At 40.8% G+C, this 22,853-nt stretch overlaps 2 protein-coding genes across 6 annotated transcripts in view; one reads left to right on the top strand and one right to left on the bottom strand.

Annotated features, from left to right (window-relative positions):
- Positions 1-14,542, bottom strand: part of brat1 (BRCA1-associated ATM activator 1) — a 32,922-nt gene extending 18,380 nt beyond the window's left edge. Inside the window, exons 1-6 of one of the 4 annotated variants that reach the window (XM_069907227.1) lie at positions 14,068-14,542; positions 11,510-11,671; positions 10,420-10,571; positions 7,747-7,894; positions 5,492-5,906; positions 4,376-4,495 (exon numbers count right to left, since the gene is read on the bottom strand). In XM_069907227.1, the coding sequence (XP_069763328.1) occupies positions 4,376-4,495; positions 5,492-5,906; positions 7,747-7,894; positions 10,420-10,571; positions 11,510-11,636 (962 nt within the window). In that variant the 5' untranslated portion in view covers positions 11,637-11,671; positions 14,068-14,542. Of the gene's footprint in view, positions 1-4,375; positions 4,496-5,491; positions 5,907-7,746; positions 7,895-10,419; positions 10,572-11,509; positions 11,672-14,067 lie in introns of those variants that run through there. The other 3 variants (XM_069907229.1, XM_069907228.1, XM_069907230.1) reach the window with 3 other exon arrangements.
- A 305-nt stretch (positions 14,543-14,847) lies between these two features.
- The window catches only part of LOC138747565 (eukaryotic translation initiation factor 3 subunit B), a 41,851-nt gene continuing 33,845 nt past the window's right edge, over positions 14,848-22,853 (top strand). Inside the window, exons 1-5 of one of the 2 annotated variants that reach the window (XM_069906891.1) lie at positions 14,848-15,141; positions 19,594-19,786; positions 20,535-20,654; positions 21,227-21,284; positions 21,726-21,854. In XM_069906891.1, coding sequence (XP_069762992.1) covers positions 15,000-15,141; positions 19,594-19,786; positions 20,535-20,654; positions 21,227-21,284; positions 21,726-21,854 — 642 coding nt within the window. In that variant the 5' untranslated portion in view covers positions 14,848-14,999. The remainder of the gene's footprint in view (positions 15,142-19,593; positions 19,787-20,534; positions 20,655-21,226; positions 21,285-21,725; positions 21,855-22,853) is intronic. The other variant, XM_069906890.1, reaches the window with a different exon arrangement.

Genomic DNA, 22,853 nt, shown 5'->3' with positions numbered 1-22,853 from the left:
CATCTCCCTCAAACATATGCCCGGGGACATCCACCCACCGCTGGTTCAGGAGAGCTTCACTGACCCGAGGAAGGTCGCCCAGAAGGCCCAAGAGCTTATGGCTTGCACGATTCTCGGAGGGCTCAGTGGTCCAGCAGGTCATGAGGCATGGGCATGGCCACGCCAAGCCCACCCCTAGCGCTGCGGTCGAGCACCTGGCCCCTTCAGGGGCCCTCAAAAGGATAACCAAGGCCACAGCATCCGCTTCAGGCCTCTGCTCCTACCACCAGCGCTGGGGAGCCAAGGCTCGGAAGAGTCGTCAGCCCTACTCTTTCCAGGGAAATGACCAGACTGGCCGCTGTTAATGGCTGTGGCAGCTGGGCAAGGACACAGCTTTCTCTACCAGTCATGCCGGCTCCCACCTGACAAGCTCCAGATAGCTAAGGAGGAGTTTTTGTACCTGTTGGAGCTGGGGATCATTCGGCGGTCCGACAGCCCATGGGCCTCGCCGCTCCACCTGGTCCCGAAAGCCTCCAGCGGCTGGCGTCCCTGCGTTGACCATTGACTGCTCAACAAGCCAACTGTTCCTGACCGTTACTGCATCCTTCACATCCAGGACTTTACGGCCAACCTGCACGGTGCGAGGGTTTTCTCCAAGGTTGACCTGGTGCGCGGATATCACCAGATCCCGGTGCACCCTGAGGACATACCCAAGACGGCCATCATCACCCCCTTTAGCCTGTTCGAATTCCTGCGCATGCCATTCAGGCTCAAGAATGCCGCTCAGAACTTCCAGCACCTCATGGAGTCTGTGGGCAGGGACTTGGATTTCATCTTTATTTATTTGGATGACATCCTTGTCGCCAGCAAGGACCAGGCGCAACACAAGGCCCACCTACGTGCCCTTTACTCTCGGCTAGCCGACTTCGGCCTTACCATCAACCCGGCCAAGTGCCAGTTAGGGAAAGAGTCCATGCAATTCCTGGGCCATAACATCAGGGCCAAAGGAGCCACGCCCACCACTGCAAAGGTTGCTGCCATCAGGGAGTTCCCACGCCCGAACAGCCTCAAGGGGCTGCAGGAGTTTGTGGGGCCAAGCACAAGACGCTCGCTTGGAACCCGGAGGCTGCACCGCATTTGAGGCCACCAAGGACGCCCTCGCGAAGGCCGCCATGCTCGCCCACCCGCACACCGACCTGCATATGGCTCTCTGTCAATGCCTCTGCCACAGCCGTTGGTGCCGTCCTGGAGCAGCAGGTGAATGGGCATTGGAAGCCACTGGCATTCTTCAGCCGCCTGCTCTGCCCGCCGGAAAGCAAGTATAGTGCCTTCGACCGCGAGTTACTGGGCATGTACCTGGTGGTGCGGCATTTCTGCTATTATTTGGTGGGGAGGACTTTTACCATCTTCACAGACCACAAACCCCTCACCCAGGTGCTCACGATGGCAAAGGATCCCTGGTCGGCCCACCAGCAGTGTCACTTCTCCTTTGTGTCGGAGTTTACCACCGACATTCGGCACAAGGCGGGGAAGGACAATATGGTTGCCGATGCACTCCCGCGACCGGCCATCTGCGCGCTGACGCCCAGCCTCGACTTTGATCAGCTCACCCGGGACCAGGAAGCTGATGAGGAGACAAAGGCCTTCAAGACCACCATCACCGGCTTGCGGTTCAGAGACCTCCCGACTCAGAGTGGCGAAAGCACCATCCTGTGCAATATCTCCTTGGGCACCCTGCGGCCAGTGGTTCCGCAGCAGTGGCGCAGGCAGGTCGTCTGTCACATCCACGACCTTTCACATCCGTCCATCAGGTCCACGGTCCAGATGGTGGCAGAACGGTTCGTATGGCATGGGCTGCGGAAACATATCACAGGCTGGGCCAGAACATGCACCCATTGCCAGACGTCCAAGGTGCACAGGTACACCAGGGGGCCCGAACAGGAGTTTGAGCACATCTGGAAACAGTTCAGCAACATTCACGTGGACATCGTCGGGGCCTTACCCGTTTCCCGGGGCAACCATTACCTGTTTACGGTGGTGGACAGCACCACTCACCAGACTCCTCCACTGACTCCTGCTCCCGAGCCCTGTTGCATGGTTGGGTTGCCCGGTTCGGCATCCTGGCTCACCTCACCAGCGATCGGGGCACCCAGTTCACATCTGCGCTCTGGGCACAGCTTGCCAACAGGTTGGGGATACAGCTACACCGCACCACAGCCCCCCACCCGCAGGCCAATGGACTGGTCGAACGTCTGCACCGCCACCTTAAGTCAGCACTCATGGCCCACCTCACCGGCCCCAACTGGATGGACGAACTGCCTTGGGTGCTCCTGAGCATCCGCTCCACTCCCAAGGAAGACCTGCAGGCATCATCAGCTGAGCTGGTCTACAGTGCGTCGCTGGCACTGCCCGGTGAGTTCATCAACGCACCTCGCAATCCCCAGCAGTCACCACATGAACTACTTCCTCACCTCAGTGCATGCTTGCACTCCTTTGAACCCCCACCGCTGCCCATGCATGGCACCTGCCCAACTCACCTTCCTGGCGAGCTCCTTTCCGCAGAGTTCCTTTTTGTTCGCAGGGACCAACCGCGGCACCTCTGCAGTGACCGTACGAGGGGCTGTACAGGGTTATACGGCGTTCCGGCTCGACGTTCACGCTGGACTTGGGTGGCAGACATGAGCTGTTTACCATGGACAGGCTGAAGCCAGCGCACCTCGATCCCACCAAGCCCATGGTTGTTGCCCAGCCCAAGAAGCGAGGCCGCCCGGCAAAAAAGGACATTGGCGCTGGTTCTGGGGGGGTGGGGGGGGGGTGAAAGACTGTGTGACGGCTCACCACAAGGCAGGTGAGCTGGCCCCGCTTGCAAGCCATGCGGCGGGATAGCCGGCCAAAATGGCCCCGTCGGGGGTTTCCCTTCCTTCCAGCTCGGGGCTCAGAAACCCACGCTTGGGGACCACGTGACGCCCGGGTGACTTCAGCGCCTCCAGCGCGGTTCTCAGCCAGGTCCGGGCTGGGAGTAATAAATGCAGCCCAGCAGCCTGCAATAAACCAGTCTGCTCACTGAGCTCAACCGTCTGGTTGTGTGTGTTATTGCAGGAGCAGTGTAGCCGCCGTTACAAGTACATCAAATCCCCAGCCATGACTATTTTGAGAAGTACGACATCCTTCAGGACTGAAAATTAATAAATATTAGATGAATAATAATAAGCATTAGAACCATTAGGCATCAGATATTGAACTAAGATATTAATTCTCTTGAGGAAGTGATGGTGAGCCTCCTTCTTGAACTGTTGGGTAGGGTGTCAGGATTTAACCTCAACAGTGATGAAGGTCTAGTGAATACATTTCCAACTTAGGATGGTGTGGACTTATAGAGGAGATGTTGCAAAGCACTTGATGCCCTTACTAACCTTGGTGGCAAAGATCACAGATTTAGGAAAAGCTGCCACAATACCCTAGGAAGTAATTGCAGTACATTTTGTAGTACACACTGTAACCACTGGACACTGCTGGAGGAGGGAATTAATGATCAGGAGGATTGTAGATGAGGTGCCAAACAAGTGGTCTACTTTGTTTATATGACCCATTAGTACATGATACCCTCTACAAAACACCAGTCTTAATGACAAGTATAAAAACTTTGTTTAAAAAAAGAACTTCTCTCAAAAGACCACTACCATATCTTGCTTTGCTTCTGATGTTACCAAATAGATAAGGCTTTGCTCCTTGTGTCTAGATCTTTGGCGGGCAATGTTTTAATCGTTCTGCTTTGATCTCTCCATCCATTTACCTCCAAATCAATATGGTGACATCAGAATGTACTTCATGTCAACAAATCTGTACATTCAGAGACTATCACCATGAAAAGGTATCAAATCTACACTTGTAATCTCATTGCATGGGTTTAGCTGGGTGGTGTTTGGAGAGTTGAAGAATGCAATGTTGTGTCTAGTGAATTATAAAGCAAGTCGACTTCATGGTGCACTGAAAGAAACGAGTGAGTGTATTTTTTATTTGTTTGTAAGCAGTGGGAAATCAGTGCTGCTACATTACTTAGAAACAGCAGGCCTGAAACTGAAGAAGTAGCAGAAAGGTCCAGCAAATAATACTATATTCTTTTACTTGAAATAACTGGTACTAAGCTCCCCATTATTACTGTAATCGTTTTATGAATCTATTATTTATGAACTGATTATTTCTATATTAATGAATACTAACTCAAATTACATAAAAGACTTTTTGTTAGATTGACAATTCTCCCAATGAACAAAAGCATAACTCTTAGGAATGGAATGTTGAGACAACCTATGTATCCATCATGCCTTTTCATTGATCATGCATACAAAATATTTATATTTCCCTGTAACAAAAATAAACATTGAAACATTCATACCAGTTCTGTAGCTTTAGGATCCCTGAAGCTAATGCCAGTGCTTCAGCCTGGTTCAGTGATCTCAGCAAGAGACCAAGAAATTCCCAGGTTTTGGGCTGCAGTACTTCACACGGAACAGTTCTATAAAATTAATTGAAAACAATCCTTTTTTCACCCCATAAAGGCAATTGCATATACAGTTAATAAATTATGCCACAACATCAATAATTGGCTGCTCTTCCACTTCCATCCTCATTATCCACATCACTAAATAAGATAAAGAACTTGGCAGTATGCAAAGAATAGAGGGTGTACACATTTCCAGAGGCCTTACCAAAGCTCATCCAGTTTTCCATTTCACACTGATCAACAAATGACAGCCCCATGGCCCTAGCATATAAACGCCATGCAATTAAGCAGCAATATCAATGTTTTATCAGATACATTGAAAATGATAGCAACTAAATATTTTTGAAGTCAGCATTAAACCCCAGTCACTTAGATGAATTTACAATAGAATATATTACATTATTTTAGTAACTATAGACACTGGGCAATGTTCTCCCATTTGATTATTTTAAAGTGAAATACCCTCCTCTAAGCATCTCATAAATTATTATGAATTATTACAATGCCATTGATTAATTATCATACCCATTCTACTTCAAATATGTTAAGGGACTGTTCTCAATTGCATTCTCAAATGCTTTTAAAGCACATTCCTGTGAATCAGTCTTGAAAATAAATTATTTCCAGAGGTAGTTGTTGAAATTTAACTCAGCTTTCAACAACTCTCAATTACTCAGCGAGTGTTTAAAATATTAAACTTGCATAGATTCAAATGTCACCAAATAGCATCACAGTATTTTATATTCCTATAAAGCTTTATATTTTTCACTCATTGGGTGGAACAGCTGTAGACAGGTTTTCTTCAAGAATAAAATAATTGGGTTCGACAGACATTACATCTAAAAATAACCCAACTAGAACTAGAATAGATCCATCACACTTAAGTTTAGGTGGACTGCCAGAAAATCTATCATCATAGTGTGAAACAAATATTTTAATCAGAGTGTCATCTTACAGATCTTTGGAAACATATTAAGTAGCTCTTCCAAACAGCTCCTGAATTTTTACCTGGAGATGTTCAAGAATAGTTCTGCCAAAGGTTGACCAATTCTCGCCAAGTCACCATTTAAAAGTAATCTTACATTTCCTTCCATCTTGGGCCACAGTGACGTAATGCAAACTGGATCACAGAAAACCTTGGATAACAGTTTCAAGGCCTGTTGGATGTTGGAAGGGACGTTGGATCTCAGAAAATCTTCAATGTGTTCAGTAATTGGACGGACACACTTAGACCCAACAGTAGAATCCAAACCAGTAAGTGTACCAATTTTATCTGTTAGTTGAATTTTGCTGCTGGTTTCCAAAGCAGCAAGTTCAGAATGTTTTAAGGAGAAAGATAAAATGTTCACTAAAAGCTGACTTGCTGTTGAGGCCACAAATATACTTGGATCCTTTTGAAGACATATAATCCCAGAAATGCTGTCTGTTGGCAGAAAAGGTGAAAAAATATAACCTATTATTGAAATTGAAAGTACCTTTTCTGATAAATGCAAAGGTTAATGTAGGAAACAGACATTTTAAATCTACAATTTTTTTTCACTCACAGACTTGCCTGCTTGTGACAAGAACTATGAACAATGTCAGTTCATGATAAGGACCTTTCATAATATCCATCAATGAGTAGGGAGATCACATCTAGATATTTTAGACATTACATTCCAGATACCAGAATAGTAAATCTTCTCTTAATTGCTTCCAAAACATTTACATTCTTCCTTTGATAAGGATACCAATACTTTTTACAACCACAACACTCCAAACATGATCTCAGCAATGCTCTATAACAGAACAATCACCCTCTCTACTTTTGTATTCTATTTCCGTTGCTATAAACAAGGTTAGCTTGTTGAGAATGTGGTAGAGTCTTCTTGGGATCTAATATAAGAAATAAGAGATGAAATGTTTTCCCAAAGCTAACAATCAAGGTTAGAGATATATAATTATACAGCATAAAAACAGAGCTTTTGGCCCTCCAAATCCAAACCAACCAGTGGGTGCCCATCTATAATAATCCCACTTGGCCAGTGGTTGTTAATACTGAGACAATTTAAGCACTCAAAAAAATCTCTTAAATGTGTTACGAGCCCAAAGGACCCCAAAACCCAGCAGCAATAGACATTCACCAAGACAAGTAGTTACTTAAACAAAATTTGTTTTTAAATTATCTTTAAACATGAAAACAGAATCAAACTTTAATTTATCTAACCCAAATTATCCCCTTTCTAATTCTAAGCGCACGTGTATGTAATGTGTGTGTAAATTGAAGAAAAGTTCTTTGGTTCACAGTTCAATCTTCTTCTTCCAAGTTCTCTGGATGCAGGCAATTCTTATACTGTGCACAGAATTTAACATGTATAACGTTCACCAGGCTTTGGTGCTCAAAAGGTAAATGTTTTCTGCTCAGGAAGGTTTTTCAGAGAGAGATTTGTTGTTCCAGGATTTCCACAACTAAGGTTCCACCATTAGTCACCTCAATGTCTTGCTGATGAAACATGCCCCATCGGGGTTCTCCAAATGATAACCTCTTTCTTTCAGGCTAACACAGAGTTCCTATCTGTTCCTCTTACATCAGACAGATAGCACTTCCAGCCATCCACCTCTCTGGAACTTTCTGTTTCAAGCTTCCTGGCTTGCACTGTTGAGCTGCTTTCAGTGTCACCCACACACTAGCTGAGAGAGCCTGTCTCCTCTCCCTCCCTCTCCTCAACTGCCAGAAAGTCCATGTGACTCTCTCACTTGCAAAAAAACCCCACCTTCTTCAACAAACCACAGGAGTTCTCCTCTCTTGGTCAAGCTGTTGTCTTAGATAAACAAAACCCAGGTGTGACCTTTCTGTGAGCATTCTGTAGGTACTTTTAAACAGCCAGTTTGTCTCCTCCAAGACAATAGTCTATTCATTTCATGATGTCATTTCAATTAGCACCTACTTGTGAAATGTGCATAAAATTTTCTATAGTTTTTGCAATGTTTCTGAATATGAATTCTTCAGTCTCAAATAAGATTAATCCACTAATCCTACCAAATTCCTCCCATTACAAATGCAATCAGTGGTTTTGCTTCTCAAGCAGTATATTTCTAGTCCTCACCATTCTTTGTGTAAAAAGAGACCCCCCCCCCCCCCATCAGATACTCTCTAAATCTCTTACTCCTTATCTCAAATCTTTGTCTTCTAGTTTTATTCACCTCTGATAAGGGGAATGCAAATATTGTAGCATTTTGAATATCACTGAACAGAAGTTTTGTTAGAGATTTTGAGTGATTACCATGTTTACAGAGAAAATCAATTACAGCTGCATGCTGTAGCATATTCTGGATACCCAAGAGCCATCCATACCGTACAGTCGCATCCTTCCAAGCTTCCGATTCAAGGTTTGCAGGATTTCCCAACAGGCTGCTCACAATTCCATCAGTCTGGAATAATTAAAAAAAACCGGAGACATAGTATTACTTTAGAGGAAGTACATTGATAAAAAATCAAATGTCCCATAGTTAACACTCTCCGGTTTGGCTTTCCTTCTGCAAATTAAGTAATTTTAGACATACGCTTCAAACTGCAATTCTAATAAAAAAGTTAAAATTTTGGAACTACTCAACATTTATGCAGCATCTAAGGACAAAGAATCATTCGATCCGAGAAGCTCTCCTGACTTGTTATTAAGTTCAATTTAAATTAGTGTTAATATTTTTTGATTGAATTAAAACATACAAGAACCCTCCTGCAAAAGTAGTTACTAATGGTCAAATTTCAACAACTTTTCGATTGACTAGATCAAGTTGACTGCTTTATTTATTTTAGCAACTGAATCCCTTGCTGAATTAATAAGACAGGATTTTAAAATAAAGGGTATTAAAATGAATCAGGAAGAACATAAAATAAGTTTGTTTGTGGATATTTTGATTTATTTAACAGATCTGTTAAATTTATTGCGCCAGCAAATTTAGATTAAAAGTATATGGTTCTAAAATGAATTGGGAAAAGAGAGAAATTATGCCTTTAATAAAAGAGGATTATATAAATTGTAAGAAGGTAATTGATTTTAAGTGTCCAAATGTGGGAATTAAATATTTAGGTATTTGGGTGAAAGCTGAATTGAATATTTATTTAAATTAAATTATTCCCCATTATTAAAAAGAATAAAGGAAGATTTGGGAAGATAGAATATATTACCTATTACTTTAATAGGTGGAGTAAATTGTGTAAAGATTAATGTTTTTTCCTAGAATACAATACCTTTTCAATCGATTCCAATTCTTCAAAAATTTTTAAAAGAATTAAATGCTTGTGTTAGGATATTTTTATGGAAATATGGCAAAATTTCTTTGGCTAAATTAACTTGAAATTACGATTTAAGAGATTTGCAGCTCCCTAATTTTAAGAATTATTATAAAACTGCCCAGTTGCATTTTGTTAATGTAATGTATGATTTAAATTCCAGCTTGGGTATAAATAGAACTTAGTAAAATAAGGGATCCGAACCCACGATTTTATTTTTAAATGGAATATAAAGTTGTTAACAATGAATAGCAAGACTCCTATATTGAAGCATTTAAATGAACTTTGGAATAAGGTAGATAAAGAAATTGGGGGAGGAAGATTATTTTGAAATAGATTGATTCAATTTTTCTTGGGAAATAATTTTTTTTAAGATTTGGCTGTGTCAGGGAATTAAGAAGATGTTTTTGAAGCATGAAAATAGAAAGAAGAAATTCAAAATACCAGAAAATACTATTTTTACGTGAAAATTATGGTCAAGAACCATTATTACCAATAGAAACAGAATTAGAATTGTTACATAATGGAAATAGAAAGAAATTTATTTCAATAATGTATGTTTAATACAAAAGACTGAAAAATAGGGCTTTGTGGCGATTGCAGGAGCTGAAGGAAATCATTGCTACGACACCGATGGTGACAATGTGGTGGCATTAGAAAGAGTGCCGAAGGGATTCACCAGGATATTGCCAGAATAGAGCGACTTAAATTCCTGGGTTTGAACATCTTTGAAGATCCGTCCTAGGGCTTCCATATCAATGCAATCATAAAGGAGGCTCGCCACTGGCTATATTTCATGAGGAGTTTCAGGAGATTTGGTATGTCACCAAAGACTCTTGCAAGTTTCTACAGGCGTACCTTAGAGAGCATTCTGATTGGTTGTATCGCTGTCTGGTATGGAGGTGTCAATGCAAAGAAAAGGAAAAGACTACAGAAAGTTGTGATGTCAGCCAGTGCCATCATGGGCATCAGTCTACACTCCATTGAGGATATCTACAAGAGGCAGTGTTTTAAGAGAGCAGTCTCTATCCTCAAGGACACTCATCAACCAGGCCATGCCCTTTTCACTTTGCTGCAGTCAAAAAGGATGTATGGGAACCTGAGGATGAGCACCCAATGGCACAAAAACAGCTCCTGCCCCACCACCATCAGATTTCTGAACGGACAACGATACACAGACACTACCTCACTTTCTCTTCGGTTTGTAATAATTTATTTATTTTTAAATGTAATTTATAGCGATATTTTCATGTATAATGTTGCTGCAAATCAATGAATTCCATGACATTCCTGACAATAAATTTTGATTCTATAGTTAAAAGGATAAACTGTCTTATAAGCTTATATAGGGCATAGATGGGATAGATAGCCAGTCTTTTTCGTAGGGTAAGGAAGTCTAGAACTAAAGACCATAGGTTTATGATAAGAGGGGAGAAAATTAAAGGAGATTTCAAGGCCAGCTTTTTCAGAGGAAGTGTTAGAGGTAGATACAATTGCATTTAAAAGATATTTAGACAAGGTAGGAATTAAAAGGATATGGGCCTAATCAGGTAAATGGAATTAATAAAGACAGGAATCTTGGTGAGCAGGGTTGAGTTGTGGCCAAGGGCTTTTTTTCAGTGCTGTATATATTTCAGTGCACTATGGCTCTATTATTATTTACCTCCAGTTTACAGAAATTCTTCTCAGAAGAAGCAAGAAGTCCAGTAAGTCGCATAATGAAGGACAAGATACTTGGATTCAGGTCCTTCTGCTTGGAAGCATTTACAATATTTGTCAGGCATGGATTTTTCTGCAGAACGCAGAGCTCAGTTTCTGAAGAAAGCCAAGAAAAAAAAGCTATTACACATTATTACCAGCTTGTATAATATAGCCTCCTCCACCTTTTATTTTAAAATTTAATATTGTCCTTTTTTTTTCTTTTCTTTTCGTTTCCTTTCTTATAAAGTCCAACATTTGCAAAGATTCAGCTTTTTGGGCAGTGATTATTCCACCTATATGTCACAATAGTGTTTCTTTATGTTTATATAGCCGCATCAGCTTGCTATTTATCAAAAGGACTTGTTAGCAAGACACATAATGTGCACAATCAATTCTAACTTCCAGTGAAAAATGATCAAGATTTTTTTTATTTCTGATCCATATTTGCTAAGTTAATTTTGTTCATGCATAACTTACTCAGCACAGGCTAAGTATCAAGCTTAAAAGACAGTTATGGCTTAACTACTCACATTAATGGTACAAAATAGAAGGAGTATCATTCTTGTTAATGCAAGACAATAAGCAATGAAATTATTGGCATTTGATGCACATTAATTATATATAAAATTAGAAGTCCTGCAGCTGGGCCCAGAAGCAGATGAATGAAAAATCTCATACGAAACTAGAATAAAGAGATCTCTCTACCAGATTATTACATCAAAATTGCATAAAAGCTCATTAAAGGAAAGACAAGCAGAGCTTAGCAACAATCTGCCCAGATGTTAAACAAATCTTTCAGTTCTCAGCACATCCTTATCAATCATAATGCACTCTGGAGGAGAAGGATGACTATATGGGGACTGGTGAAAAATCACTTTGGAGTACAGTGGTGGAAATTATTGCTGTAGAATGACAATAACCGTATTTGCATGAATTACAGCATTTTCCAATATCAATTCACTTCTGATGTACAAAAACATTAGAATTATGCAAATCATATTTTTTCCATAACTAATACTGGTCTAGTTAACCAGGCACAATAAAATGATTACCATTTCCTATTAGCGCTTGGAAACAATCAAGTAGCTTCTCCAAACAAGTATCATCAACAACTGACTTGCTGGTGTCTCCTAGCACAACACAAACACGGGGAAGCAGCTCCGTATAGTCACTTTCCATTGTGCGAATACGTTAAAAATCTCTCGGAAATAAATCTACAAAAATATAAAATGTTGTGATTTTTGCTGGCATATAAATATATAATGTAGTATCATAAAAATTTCTTTAACAGACTGCAAATTGTTAAGTACGCTACAACAGTTGGTTTTTTGCTTACTTAGCATATAACATTGCAGAGTATAAGTTACAGGCTCTAAAAAGTTCATATATTCTTTATTCACTGTCTATCCAGACACCTCTTAAAGGTTACCGTAGTGTCTGCTTTCACTACTAGACAGCCTGTTCTAGGTGTTACGATCCCTGAGGACCCATAAACCCAGCAGCAATATTCACCAAGACAAATGGTTACTTAAAAAGTTGCTTTTAATTATCTTTAAACATGAAAACAGAATCGAACTTTAACATATCTATTGACTTACTTATCTAACTTAACCCCCTTCTAATTCTAAGCACACGTGTATGTAATGTGTGTGCAAGTTCAGAAAGGTTCTTTGGTTCACAGACCAATCTCACTTCTCATTCCTCCAAGTTCACAGATTGCAGGCAATTCTTATACTGTGCACAGGAATTTCACCAGTCTTTGGTGCTTGAAAAGTAAATGGTTACGGCTCAGGAAGGTTCTTGTCAGTTTAGAGAGAGATTTGTTATTCCAGGACATCCACAACTGATGTACTTCCATCAGCCACTCCAGTGTTTTGCTGATGGAACTTTCCCCTTCAGAGTTCTCCAGATGATAACCTCTTTCTTTCAGGTCACCAGAGTTTTTTGTTTATTTTATTCCAAGCGAAACATTAGACAGCCAGTCCTCTCCTCTTGCATGAGCCACAAGAGCTTTGACCAGGCCGTCTTCCAAATAGGCTGTCCAACAGCTTGCCAGGTTGTCCTGTTCCAGTCCCAGCTATTTCTGCTGGCTATAACACTATACAAATGATCTGTTTGTCTCTCTCTCTAAGAAAGCCTTTTTGACTCTGTTTGCAAAACCACATGACCCTCTTAGAACAACAGCAAGCTCTCTTCCAGACAGTAATGGCTCCAACATGCTCTTTCATCTGTTGCTTTTTGTAAGCAACAATCCATTAGTGAAGTCTCTTGAGCACTCTTCAAAGCTCTTGCAAAAGCTGTGAGGCCCCGATATGTCTATTGGGCAGAGCTCCAGTATTTCAAATAAGATCTATTTTAAAGAGTTTGTATGTAACCTACTCAACAAACCTTTCCCAATTTATCGCCCAAAAACATATCTATATATTCTGTCACACAGGCACCTACCATTCCCAGTATTAAAAAGTCTCCCTCAATTTAAACCTATAGTCTCAAGTACGTGACATTTGTTACCCATAGGAAATGGATTCTGATCATCCATTCTATCAATATCTCTCATAATTCGAGCACAACACCCTTCAGCCTCCATCACTGCAGAGAAAACAATGCAATTTAGTCCAATCTCTCCTTATTGATTATAACTTCTAATCCAGGCAGCATCCTGGATGGCAAATTTCTTTTGCTCCCTTTCCAAAGCCTTCACATCCTTCCTGCAATGAGGCAACCAGAACTGCACATGTGGCCTAACCAATGTTTGATACAGTTGCAACATGACTTCTTCCTTTTATACTCAATGCCCCACCCAATGAAGGCAAGGATACATTATGACTTTTTGACCACCCTATCTACTTGCATAACCACTTTCAAGGATCAATCTGTATAACAGAACGTCCAAGTTTCTTGAAAAATCTAGCTTGTATTCAGATAGCTATAAGTAATTATAAGGCTTCCATCAGTGGACTTGTAGTCTAAAATGTTTGATATATATTTTAGAACAGTATCTGTAAGGCTCTTTGAACTATTCAATTAGTTTTTAAAATACAAAATTACCTGCAAATACTTATCAAAAAACTACTCTCAATATAAAGTTAACCATGAAATCACTAGATTGTTGCAAAGCCCATCCGGTTCACTAATACTTTTAAGGGACTAAAACATGCCATCCATGTCCACCCTGTTGGCAGGGTGATCAATCTTAACAGCCTCAGATGTAGTTAGGGATGTGGCCTAACATGGCAACATTGTCAAGAATTTTTTCAAAAAAATTACTAGTGTAGTCCAACTCAGCACTTCTTAATGGGGTGGGGACCTCATTTGAGTGAAAGCCTTGCATTCTTTTTACCTCACGTAACATGATTTTTTTTTAAAAATGTCGTCAGTAGGAGAGAAACTAAAACGACTACTTTACAGGGAAGGGGTTCCATAAACTTTTGAGCAGAGGGGAGGGCACACCCGAAAGTGGATTGAGAATGGCGGCCAGGCTTGCCTTTTCTTGGACTACCCTTAGGATCTTGATTTAAAGGTCCATCCTCACTTAAATGGTTTAATTTTTAAAAACCCCACAGAAATCACTAATAAATCTAATAAGCAACTCAGGATGAATTTCATTTACCCAAATAACTTTAGTGTGGTTACCACAAGTAACGGAAAGGCTTCCTCACAGGGGAGCACATAGCAGTGACTCCCATTTTCCAGCTCTGGTCAGTAATTCGGGGATTGAAGGCCTCCTGTCAACCCACGAGTGTCCTGCTCCACCCTTCCCACATTCCCCTCACTGTGTCCACTAGGCCTCCCCCAGACCTTTATCTTAAACGTGCCGTCTGGTTTCGGGTATCCGCCTGGTGATTGAGGAACACGCCCTCTGGAAGAGGAATGGTGCCGCTTCTCTCTGCGAAAGAGGAGAGAAATTACCACAAGTTAAGCATGGATGTGTCTATCAAGCAGCTCCCGACAGAGTCAGGGCGCAGAGCAGAGCCACCCCGGATCTCCACCGCCACGTCGGAGGCAGGACCACAAGGAACGTCGACGGGTTTAATTAATTATTTATCTCCGCGCCAACGTCACTCTATCCCGTCACGCCGGGAGAGAGCCCACAGCAACGATCCCAGAATCCTCCGGGCGCCAACATCCGGGACTTCTCACAGACTGCTATATAGTTCGAAGGGGGTGGGGAAAGAAACTCCATCACAAATACGCTTTGAAAAAAAGAATAATCATTCACATATCGGAGTATGTTAGTATTCAATTCAAGTTTAATAGGGTAGCCTGCTTATCGCTAATAATAATCTCCCTCGCTTTGGTTTTGCTTTCCAGCATGATAACTCGTGCGCCCCTCGAAATGGATGGAAGCGGCGAGCGGCGCTGACCCCTCCCCTCTGAGGTTAAGGTCGAACACGCGCGTGGAAGCGTGCTTCGGGGCGCGCGTACGGCTCGGTTCCTGCCCGGGGTGACGCGCGCGCCCTCCCGGCCAACGCGGCTCGCGCCGGGGTGGCGCGCTTCCTCGCTCTTTTTCCGGCCGCTGATCGAGGGGGGGGGGGGAAAAGAATGGAGGAGACGAGTGACAGCGAGGCCCGGGAGGTTGAAGGGGAGGCCGAAGAAGAGGCGGGAGAAGAGGTTGTCGAGGTGGAGGAGCCGGAGGAAGGCTTCAGCGACCCCGACGGCTTTGTGGACGACATCTCCGACGAAGGTAAATTGGGGTTTTGACGCAGAGTTGGTCGCGCTGAGTCCATGTGCTTTTGGGAGTAGTTGGAGCCCGAGGCCTAATGCGTGTAGAGCCGGCGGTCGGCAACGACGAGAGCCGCAGATCTTCGAGCACGTTGACGAGGTTAATTGCGGGTTATTTCGCCTATGTCTTACGGACTTGGTCATCATTCAAATGGAGTGGCGTTTATTTATTGATTGCAATTAATTGCAGGCAGTCTGTGTTCAGATTCTAGTTTCTTTCATGTGGAAAGACCTGCACAGGGGAGTGTTTGATCCGCTATTAAAGTGCTACTATGAATTTTTTTCGGCCTTTTGTCTGAATTCTTTGATTGCACCACACTGTATAATTTTAAATGACCATCAACCACCCATCGTGTGTTCTGGGTATTGGTTTGGTGCCCAACTCTTTTGTTTCTCTCTTTCCCCCCCCCCCCCCCCCATCTAAATATCATTATGCGTTAAATAAACCGGAATTTCGAATATCAGGGTGGTAGAATTCTGACTCCCAAGGTAGCTGCTGATGCTTTGGTTTCTTCACATTTGGGGTTGTCATCAATCATCCTTCGTTACGAGCCCCATCTTCAACCTCTCATTCTTACCTGGAATACTTTGCACCTGTAATTGGACGCCACATTGTTAAATCAAGAATAAATTAAACATAACTTCAGATAAACTGATTCCCTCCAGTATCAACCCAACTGTTAAGATGGATAGGACCAGTAGTTATCTGGTGATCTTGGGTCAGTTCTTCAGACATTCAACTTGTAATTCATCTACTCTTTGGGTTTTAAATTTGACTGTACCTATGTTTGCTAAATTGACTTCTGATTAAGCAATGTCTAGATTTTTATACAACTCATCATTAACTTAATCCCTTCAGGTTATAACTCCTATGTCTTTTGTAATTTTCACATTTCTAATCTTCCAGTTTAATTATCGCCTCTTGATAATTCATGAATTTATTCACTCTATATTTGTTGGTTGTATTTTCAGGTCAGAGTCTAGAATTTCCTTAAAAATTGCTCCTCTTGCTATACTGAAAGGATTCTTAAAACCTCTGGCTAAGATTTTGGTCTGTGGCTTTAATTCTTCATTATGAGTCAGTTTTATGTTCCTGTGCTATACCTTAGATTCACTGCAATTGTATTGCAAATATTGTTGTTGTCTATACATTGGTATGAATTTGAACATGTCTGATTGCACTGGACCCACTAATTTTTTTTTTCTAAAAGGTTTGCTTCCTGAAAAAATTGGGGATTATGATGGACATCACAACACAAGGTCAACACAAAGATAATTTCAGTTTTGCTGTATCGTAGGAAGTTGGAGAAACATTAAATTAACTTTTATTGAATTTAGCATGTTTAAATGCTTAATGATGCTGACACAGGCATGATAAATTCTACTTGGCCTCTTATCACATCCAATTAACACCTTTTGTTGGTCTGGATTCCTCCGCCATTGTTTGAATTCTGAAACTTTCTTACCCATTTTACACTGACTGTGAAGCCAGTTTTCCTCCGCCTTTAAAACACTCCACCTACCTGCGTGAATGCAGAAAAGGTAGATTGGCAGGACCGTTCTAATTGGGTTTTCTCAGGCAAGGATGGTAGTATCAGAGGTGGAGCGAAGTCGCTCCACTTCCTACGTAAAAGGATTACCGCTGAACACAGCTTTAAAGGGGAGTGGCTAATTACATCATCAGCCAGTGACCAAAGATCGCAAATTTTAAAGTATCCATCTGTGAAAAAGGAGATTACAATGCGCAGATCTGCTTGAGTTCTAAGACTACTAGAAAAGATCTCCACTAGTGCTCGTACCTGTTATTCAGTTGCCATTATTGTGCATAGGGCGCTTTCACTTCCCGCCTCATACGTTCCACATCACAGTGGAGGGTGGTGCTGCTGCACTGAACACACAGCCCCTTTTGCCATGGGAAGCCGGCTCGCGAATTTCAGCTACATAAAAGGATTGGCCAAGTTGCCTTTTCAGTTTTCAACGTAAGCAGTAAATCTACCTTTTTTGTCTTTTATAACCTCCTTCTGTCTTTTCTGATTTTTTTTTCCTTGAAGGGCTCAGGCCTGAAGCATTGGCAATATACCTTTATCTTCTATAGATGCTGAAAAGACTAGCTAAGTTCCTCCAGCATTTCGGTGATTTTTTTTTTAACATTGTGTTTGTTAAATCGGCCTAAAAATGCTTTGCTGCTGGTTTGTTTGTACTCAGCATCGTGTCAGCGTCCAACTGTACTCATCCAGCATTGATGGATTCCATTTGCCCTGATACATGGTCATCCTGACCGTGCCAAGATCAGAAGGGAAGTAGTCCAAGTGCAAATGCAGAAAATGATCGTTTTCCATGAAATGAGCCACTTCATGGTTTGTATACTTGAAATAGACTTAAAATATGACAGGAAATCACAAAAATAGGTTGTATCTTATTTTTAAAAAAGCTATGTGATAGGAATATTTAACGGTGATTTTCATGATCAGCCATCTAAAATCCATACAATAGACCCAAAAGTGTTCAGGAAGCAACATTTTTGTTGTCCAGTGTTATTTGATGCTGAGAATCAATGAAGAGAAACTGCTGTGCAGAGCATGAGACAGGGTCATCAGGAAATCACTCTGAAGCACAGTCTGACCACCTTTGCTTGAGAGTAACAAATAACACCTTGAATCCAACTAAATGCATTTGTCGTCAGGCTTAGATAGCTCAGTGGCTAGAGCACTAATCTTGTAAACCAAGGGTCATGAGTTTGTTTCTCACTGGTGCCTCATTTCTGTGAGGGGCGTTGGACAAATTGGCGACTCTGTCTTCCGAACAGTAGACAAAATTGAAGAATTTCATGTATGTTACATTCTAAATGTAGTATTATGTGACAATAACGGAACCTTTACCTAACTAATTCATAGCAATTTTTGTGACAAATGATTTTGACAATAAAGCTGATTATATATTAACTACAACCTAATAAACATTTTCAAAGCTATAATGCCCAACTTGTGCGTACTGACTATATCTTCTAACTAAGCTAGTCGAGTTTGGCCCATATCTAATTAAATTATTTCTCATTAATTATTCAACTTGTTGCACTTTTTAAGTGGAATTTATTCTTTTGTAACCCAATTTGGGAATGAGAGTAATTTGTAACTGGTAAATGCACCACACCTGCAATAATACAACAGATTAAATTGGTTATAGTTTTCATATGGGGAAAAAATTGTCGTCAAAACAACTTTTTCGTGGGGAAATTTAAATGCATTTTTAATGGAAATGTTTTTGAATTAAACTATAGTAAGTCCCCCAGGTTATGAACAATTCATACTTGCGAATGGACTGTTTCCCAATTCGCGCATGCGCATAATGTTACCTTACGAATGCTAAATAAGAACTGGAAGTATCTATTCCACTTGCATCCAAATTTAACTTGTGGACAGACCCAGGTAACAGTGCTCATTTGTAATCTGAGGGCTTCTGTCTGTTCACAGGAAGATTGATCAAGCAAAGAAATAAGGTGTATTGAAGATGGAAATAATTCAGGGTTTAGATTTAAGACTAGTGAAGAGGAACTGCTTTTCTCTGAGCACCTGGAGTGCAGTCTTGAGAGAGGATATGCTATCTTCAGAGGTGATACCGAAGAGGTTCACTTGTTTGATTCTGGAAATTAGGGGGTTAGCCTTTGAGATGATGAGATGGAATTGCCTGGACTGTACTTGCTGGAATTCAGAAGAATGAAAGGGATTCTCATGGAAACATAAAATTATGAGCAGGATAGACAAGCGAGAGGTAGAAAAGTTTCCACTGGCAGGTGAGACTAGAACTGGGGAACACAGCCTCAGATTCCTGAGAGTAGATTAAGGACAGAAATTAGGAGGAACTGCTTTTGAATCTGTGGAATTCTCTGCCCAAGGCTGTCTCTTAAATAAATTTCAGAAACAGACTTGTGCCTCGCAGGGGAATTTAGGGTTTTGGGGAAAAGGCAGATATGTGCAGCTGAGTTCATGGCCAGATTAATAATGACGGGGCCAGATGGCCGCCTCCTGCTCCTGTTGATGTGAATGTACAAAGTGGTTCATTGCTTATAGCTTTCTTTGTTATTTTAGTGATCCGTATAACTGATAGACCTACCACTAATTGTGCATAAAAAAGATCTCTGTCAGGATACCATATTGCATATTTGGGGGTTCCTGGTATGGAGACTTTAGGAAATTGTGCAACTGCTGCTATCTTCAAGGTGCACGTTACCAAGAAATAAATCCATTCAAATCGTTGGCCACTTTTTGTTTCTGTTCAGACTCCCCTTATCAATTGCAGTCCTTTTTTTAAACTTTTTCACTGTATGATTGATTAGTCTTCCCTTTAACAGTTTCTTTGCTGTAGTTGGGATTGACATAGTTATAAAAGCTTACCTCTATTTTTAAAATTCTTACAGAATTGCTGGGTGATATTTTAAAGGATCAACCTCTAGAAGCTGATGGCATAGATTCTGTTATTGTTGTCGATAATGTGCCACAAGTTGGACCAGATCGACTGGAGAAACTTCGAAATGTCATCCAGAAGATCTTTTCCAAGTTTGGGAAAATTGCAAATGAATTTTACCCAGAAACTGAAGGGAAGACGAAAGGGTATGTTTCCATTAATGTACACTTCTGTGGCTCAAGCAGCATTTGTTGTATTTCTGTTAAAACATGATTGTGTTCAACCCAATTACCTTGAGTTAACACATCAAGATATTGAATGTCCAAAAACAATTCAATAGATGCTAAAGAGTCTGTGATGAAAAAAAATGTTGAATATGCATAGCTCGTTGGACAGAATTGATCTTGTGAACAATGACTGGAATAAAACATTGACCTAGATTTTACTGTTAAATGAAGATTGTTGCATGCTGATTGGATTAGTCTGGAATTGTGTAGATGTGGAAGTTCTGTATCATTGCCTAGTTGCCATTAGCTTCCTCTTAATGCTTTGCTTATGGATTCTTGAGAGTTAATGGTTTGGGAACATCTTAAAGAAGAAAAGTGAGTTTGGCTTGCAATTAATGGCAATTCAAGTCAAAAGATGACAAGAAAGCAAAACTAATCCAGATAACTCAGCATTTTAAGATTGGTGATGTAAATAGAGTTATGAAGTAGTGAACTTTAAAAAAAAAAATTCTAATTCTACTTTAAAAAAATATTCTGCAACTGTAGAACTGACAGGAGTTTCTAAAATCATAATCAAAATTTTGCATCCGACTTGAAAAAATTTAGTTTATTTTTGTATGATTTGAGTTCATCATCTTTTGGAAGAGTATACCAAGGTTTGAAGAGTTTAGTGTGTAACCAGTAAACTTTGTGGCAGTTACGTAAATACTCACAATTCTGTTTCCAGATACATTTTCTTGGAATATAGTTCACCGGCTTGTGCTGTGGATGCTGTAAAAAATGCAGATGGATACAAGTTAGATAAACAGCATACGTTTCGTGTTAACCTCTTTACTGACTTTGATAAGTAAGTGTCAAATTATAGTATTTTAAGTCAGCTTGATCTTTCTGCTGGTAGTGAAATCATTTGAAATTTTTTTAAAAAGTCAGCGATGTTAGCGTAGCAGTTAGTACAATACAGCAACGCTATACGGCGACTGGGGCTGTGGTTCGAATCCAACACTCTGTAAGGAGTTTTCCCCGTGTCTGCGTGGGTTTCCACTGGGTGCTCTGTTTCTTCCCACCACTCAAAACGCACAGGTTTGTAGGTCATTTGGGTGTAATTGGGTAGCACAGGCTTGTGGGCCAAATAGGCCTGTTACCGTGTTTATATGTCTAAATTTAAATGTTAAAAAAAATATTTAATGCACTTAATTGTGATGTTTTATGCAAGAGGTGCTGAAATGTAGAAAATGAGCTGAAGTTGGGGATATTAAATGGAGCTGCAGGGAGTGATCATTTGTGAAATAAATTTATCATTGTTGCTAAATTAACCAAAGCATCAAGATCCTGCTCTATACTGAAACGTTCATCAGCAGTACTACATATTGTACAGTTCCTATCCCTTAGAGCTTCATTCAAGTTTTATTTCATTACCAGATATATGAACATTAGTGATGATTGGGAAATTCCAGAGAAACAGCCTTTCAAAGATTTTGTAAGTAATTGTAATATGCTGAATCAACCATATGGGGCATATTTTGTTGAGACATTATTGTTGGAAGTTTGTCTTTTTTTATTCACTGATGTTCAGCTTTGGAATCCTTCAGTATTGGACAATGTAACATTTCTGAGATTTAACACAGAAATCCAACGTGGACCAAGCAGCATTGAAAATTAATTTGACTTGTAGCACATGGTTAAAATTTTATTATAAAATCCAAGCAACCATTTGTATTCAGCAAATAATACTGATGATTGTAATATTACATTTTTAATATGACCATTTTTGGTTACAAGGGCATTCCTTGAAACATTAAACAACAGTAACTATAAGGGAAAAATTCTGTTTTCAGTTACAATATTTCAAAATGGGTATTTTTTATATCTACTCTGTGAAAAGTTAGTGATCAGTTGATAACCCCTGCATCATGTACAGGGAAATCTTCGATACTGGATAGAAGATCCCGACTGCAGAGATCAATGCAGCATTATCTACGAGTCTGGAGACAGAACAGCTATTTTATGGAATGATATAAAGGAACCTGTTGTCATTGAAGAGCGTGCAGTAAGTGTCTGACTTTCAATCTTCATTAAATTATCTGTGGCTGAGGCAAGTTTAACAGGATCAACTATGTAAAGTAAAACAATTGCATTAAAATAATGAATTCATGATGTATTTTTGCCTTAGTAAAGTAAATTGGATTGAGTGCAAAAGAGATCTAAGCCAATCAGAGATTCCTTGCTTAAGAGTACTAATTTGGACCACTGACTAGAAGTGAATTTCTCTGCCAAGTCTACTGATTTAAGAAACAGGAGTAGATCTTTCAACCTCCGGTGCCTGCTCCATCATTCATAATCTTGCTTTCTTTCCACTCACATGCGACTTTAAGTAATCCCTATGGTATAGGTCTCTGATTTGTAAGGATTAACTAAGGTGGTATGTGAGTGGAAAGAAAAAGTTTGTAAACCACTGTTTTAATCATACCTCTTGACTTGTTATGTGCATGATTTCATAACTCCAAAAGAAATGGGCCCATGACAATTTTTCTCAAGCAACAGTTGGGCCTAGAGCAGCAGTTCTGAACCTTTTTTCCCCACTCACATTCTTTGGCTTGGCTTCGCAGACGAAGATTTATGGAGGGGGTAAAAAGTCCACGTCAGCTGCAGGCTCGTTTGTGGCTGACAAGTCCGATGCGGGACCACTTTAAGTAATCCCTTACCAATCACAGAGCACCTATGGTATAAGGATTACCTAAGGTGGTATGTGAGTGGAAAGAAAAAATTTGAAAACCACCGATCTAGCTGATATTTTACAATATGTAACTTTCCTCCATTACTCCCCTCAACATTTTCTTTCCTAACCCCATGAGGTATGTGGATGCACTTGATCAAGACCTAGGAATTTGAGCTTGATGAACTCCAAGATTGCCAATGCCTCTCTCCAGGACATTACAACTCGTTTGCTTAAATTCCTTAGCTTGCATGACCTTGTCCACAGTAAAGACAGATGGAAAAAATGCCCCTTTAAAATCTCATCCATATCCTGTGGTTTACATAAAGATGG

The sequence above is a fragment of the Narcine bancroftii genome, chromosome 12, assembly GCF_036971445.1.
Source record: "Narcine bancroftii isolate sNarBan1 chromosome 12, sNarBan1.hap1, whole genome shotgun sequence".
NCBI lineage: Eukaryota > Metazoa > Chordata > Chondrichthyes > Torpediniformes > Narcinidae > Narcine > Narcine bancroftii.
This window is presented reverse-complemented; position numbering and strand designations above follow the sequence as displayed.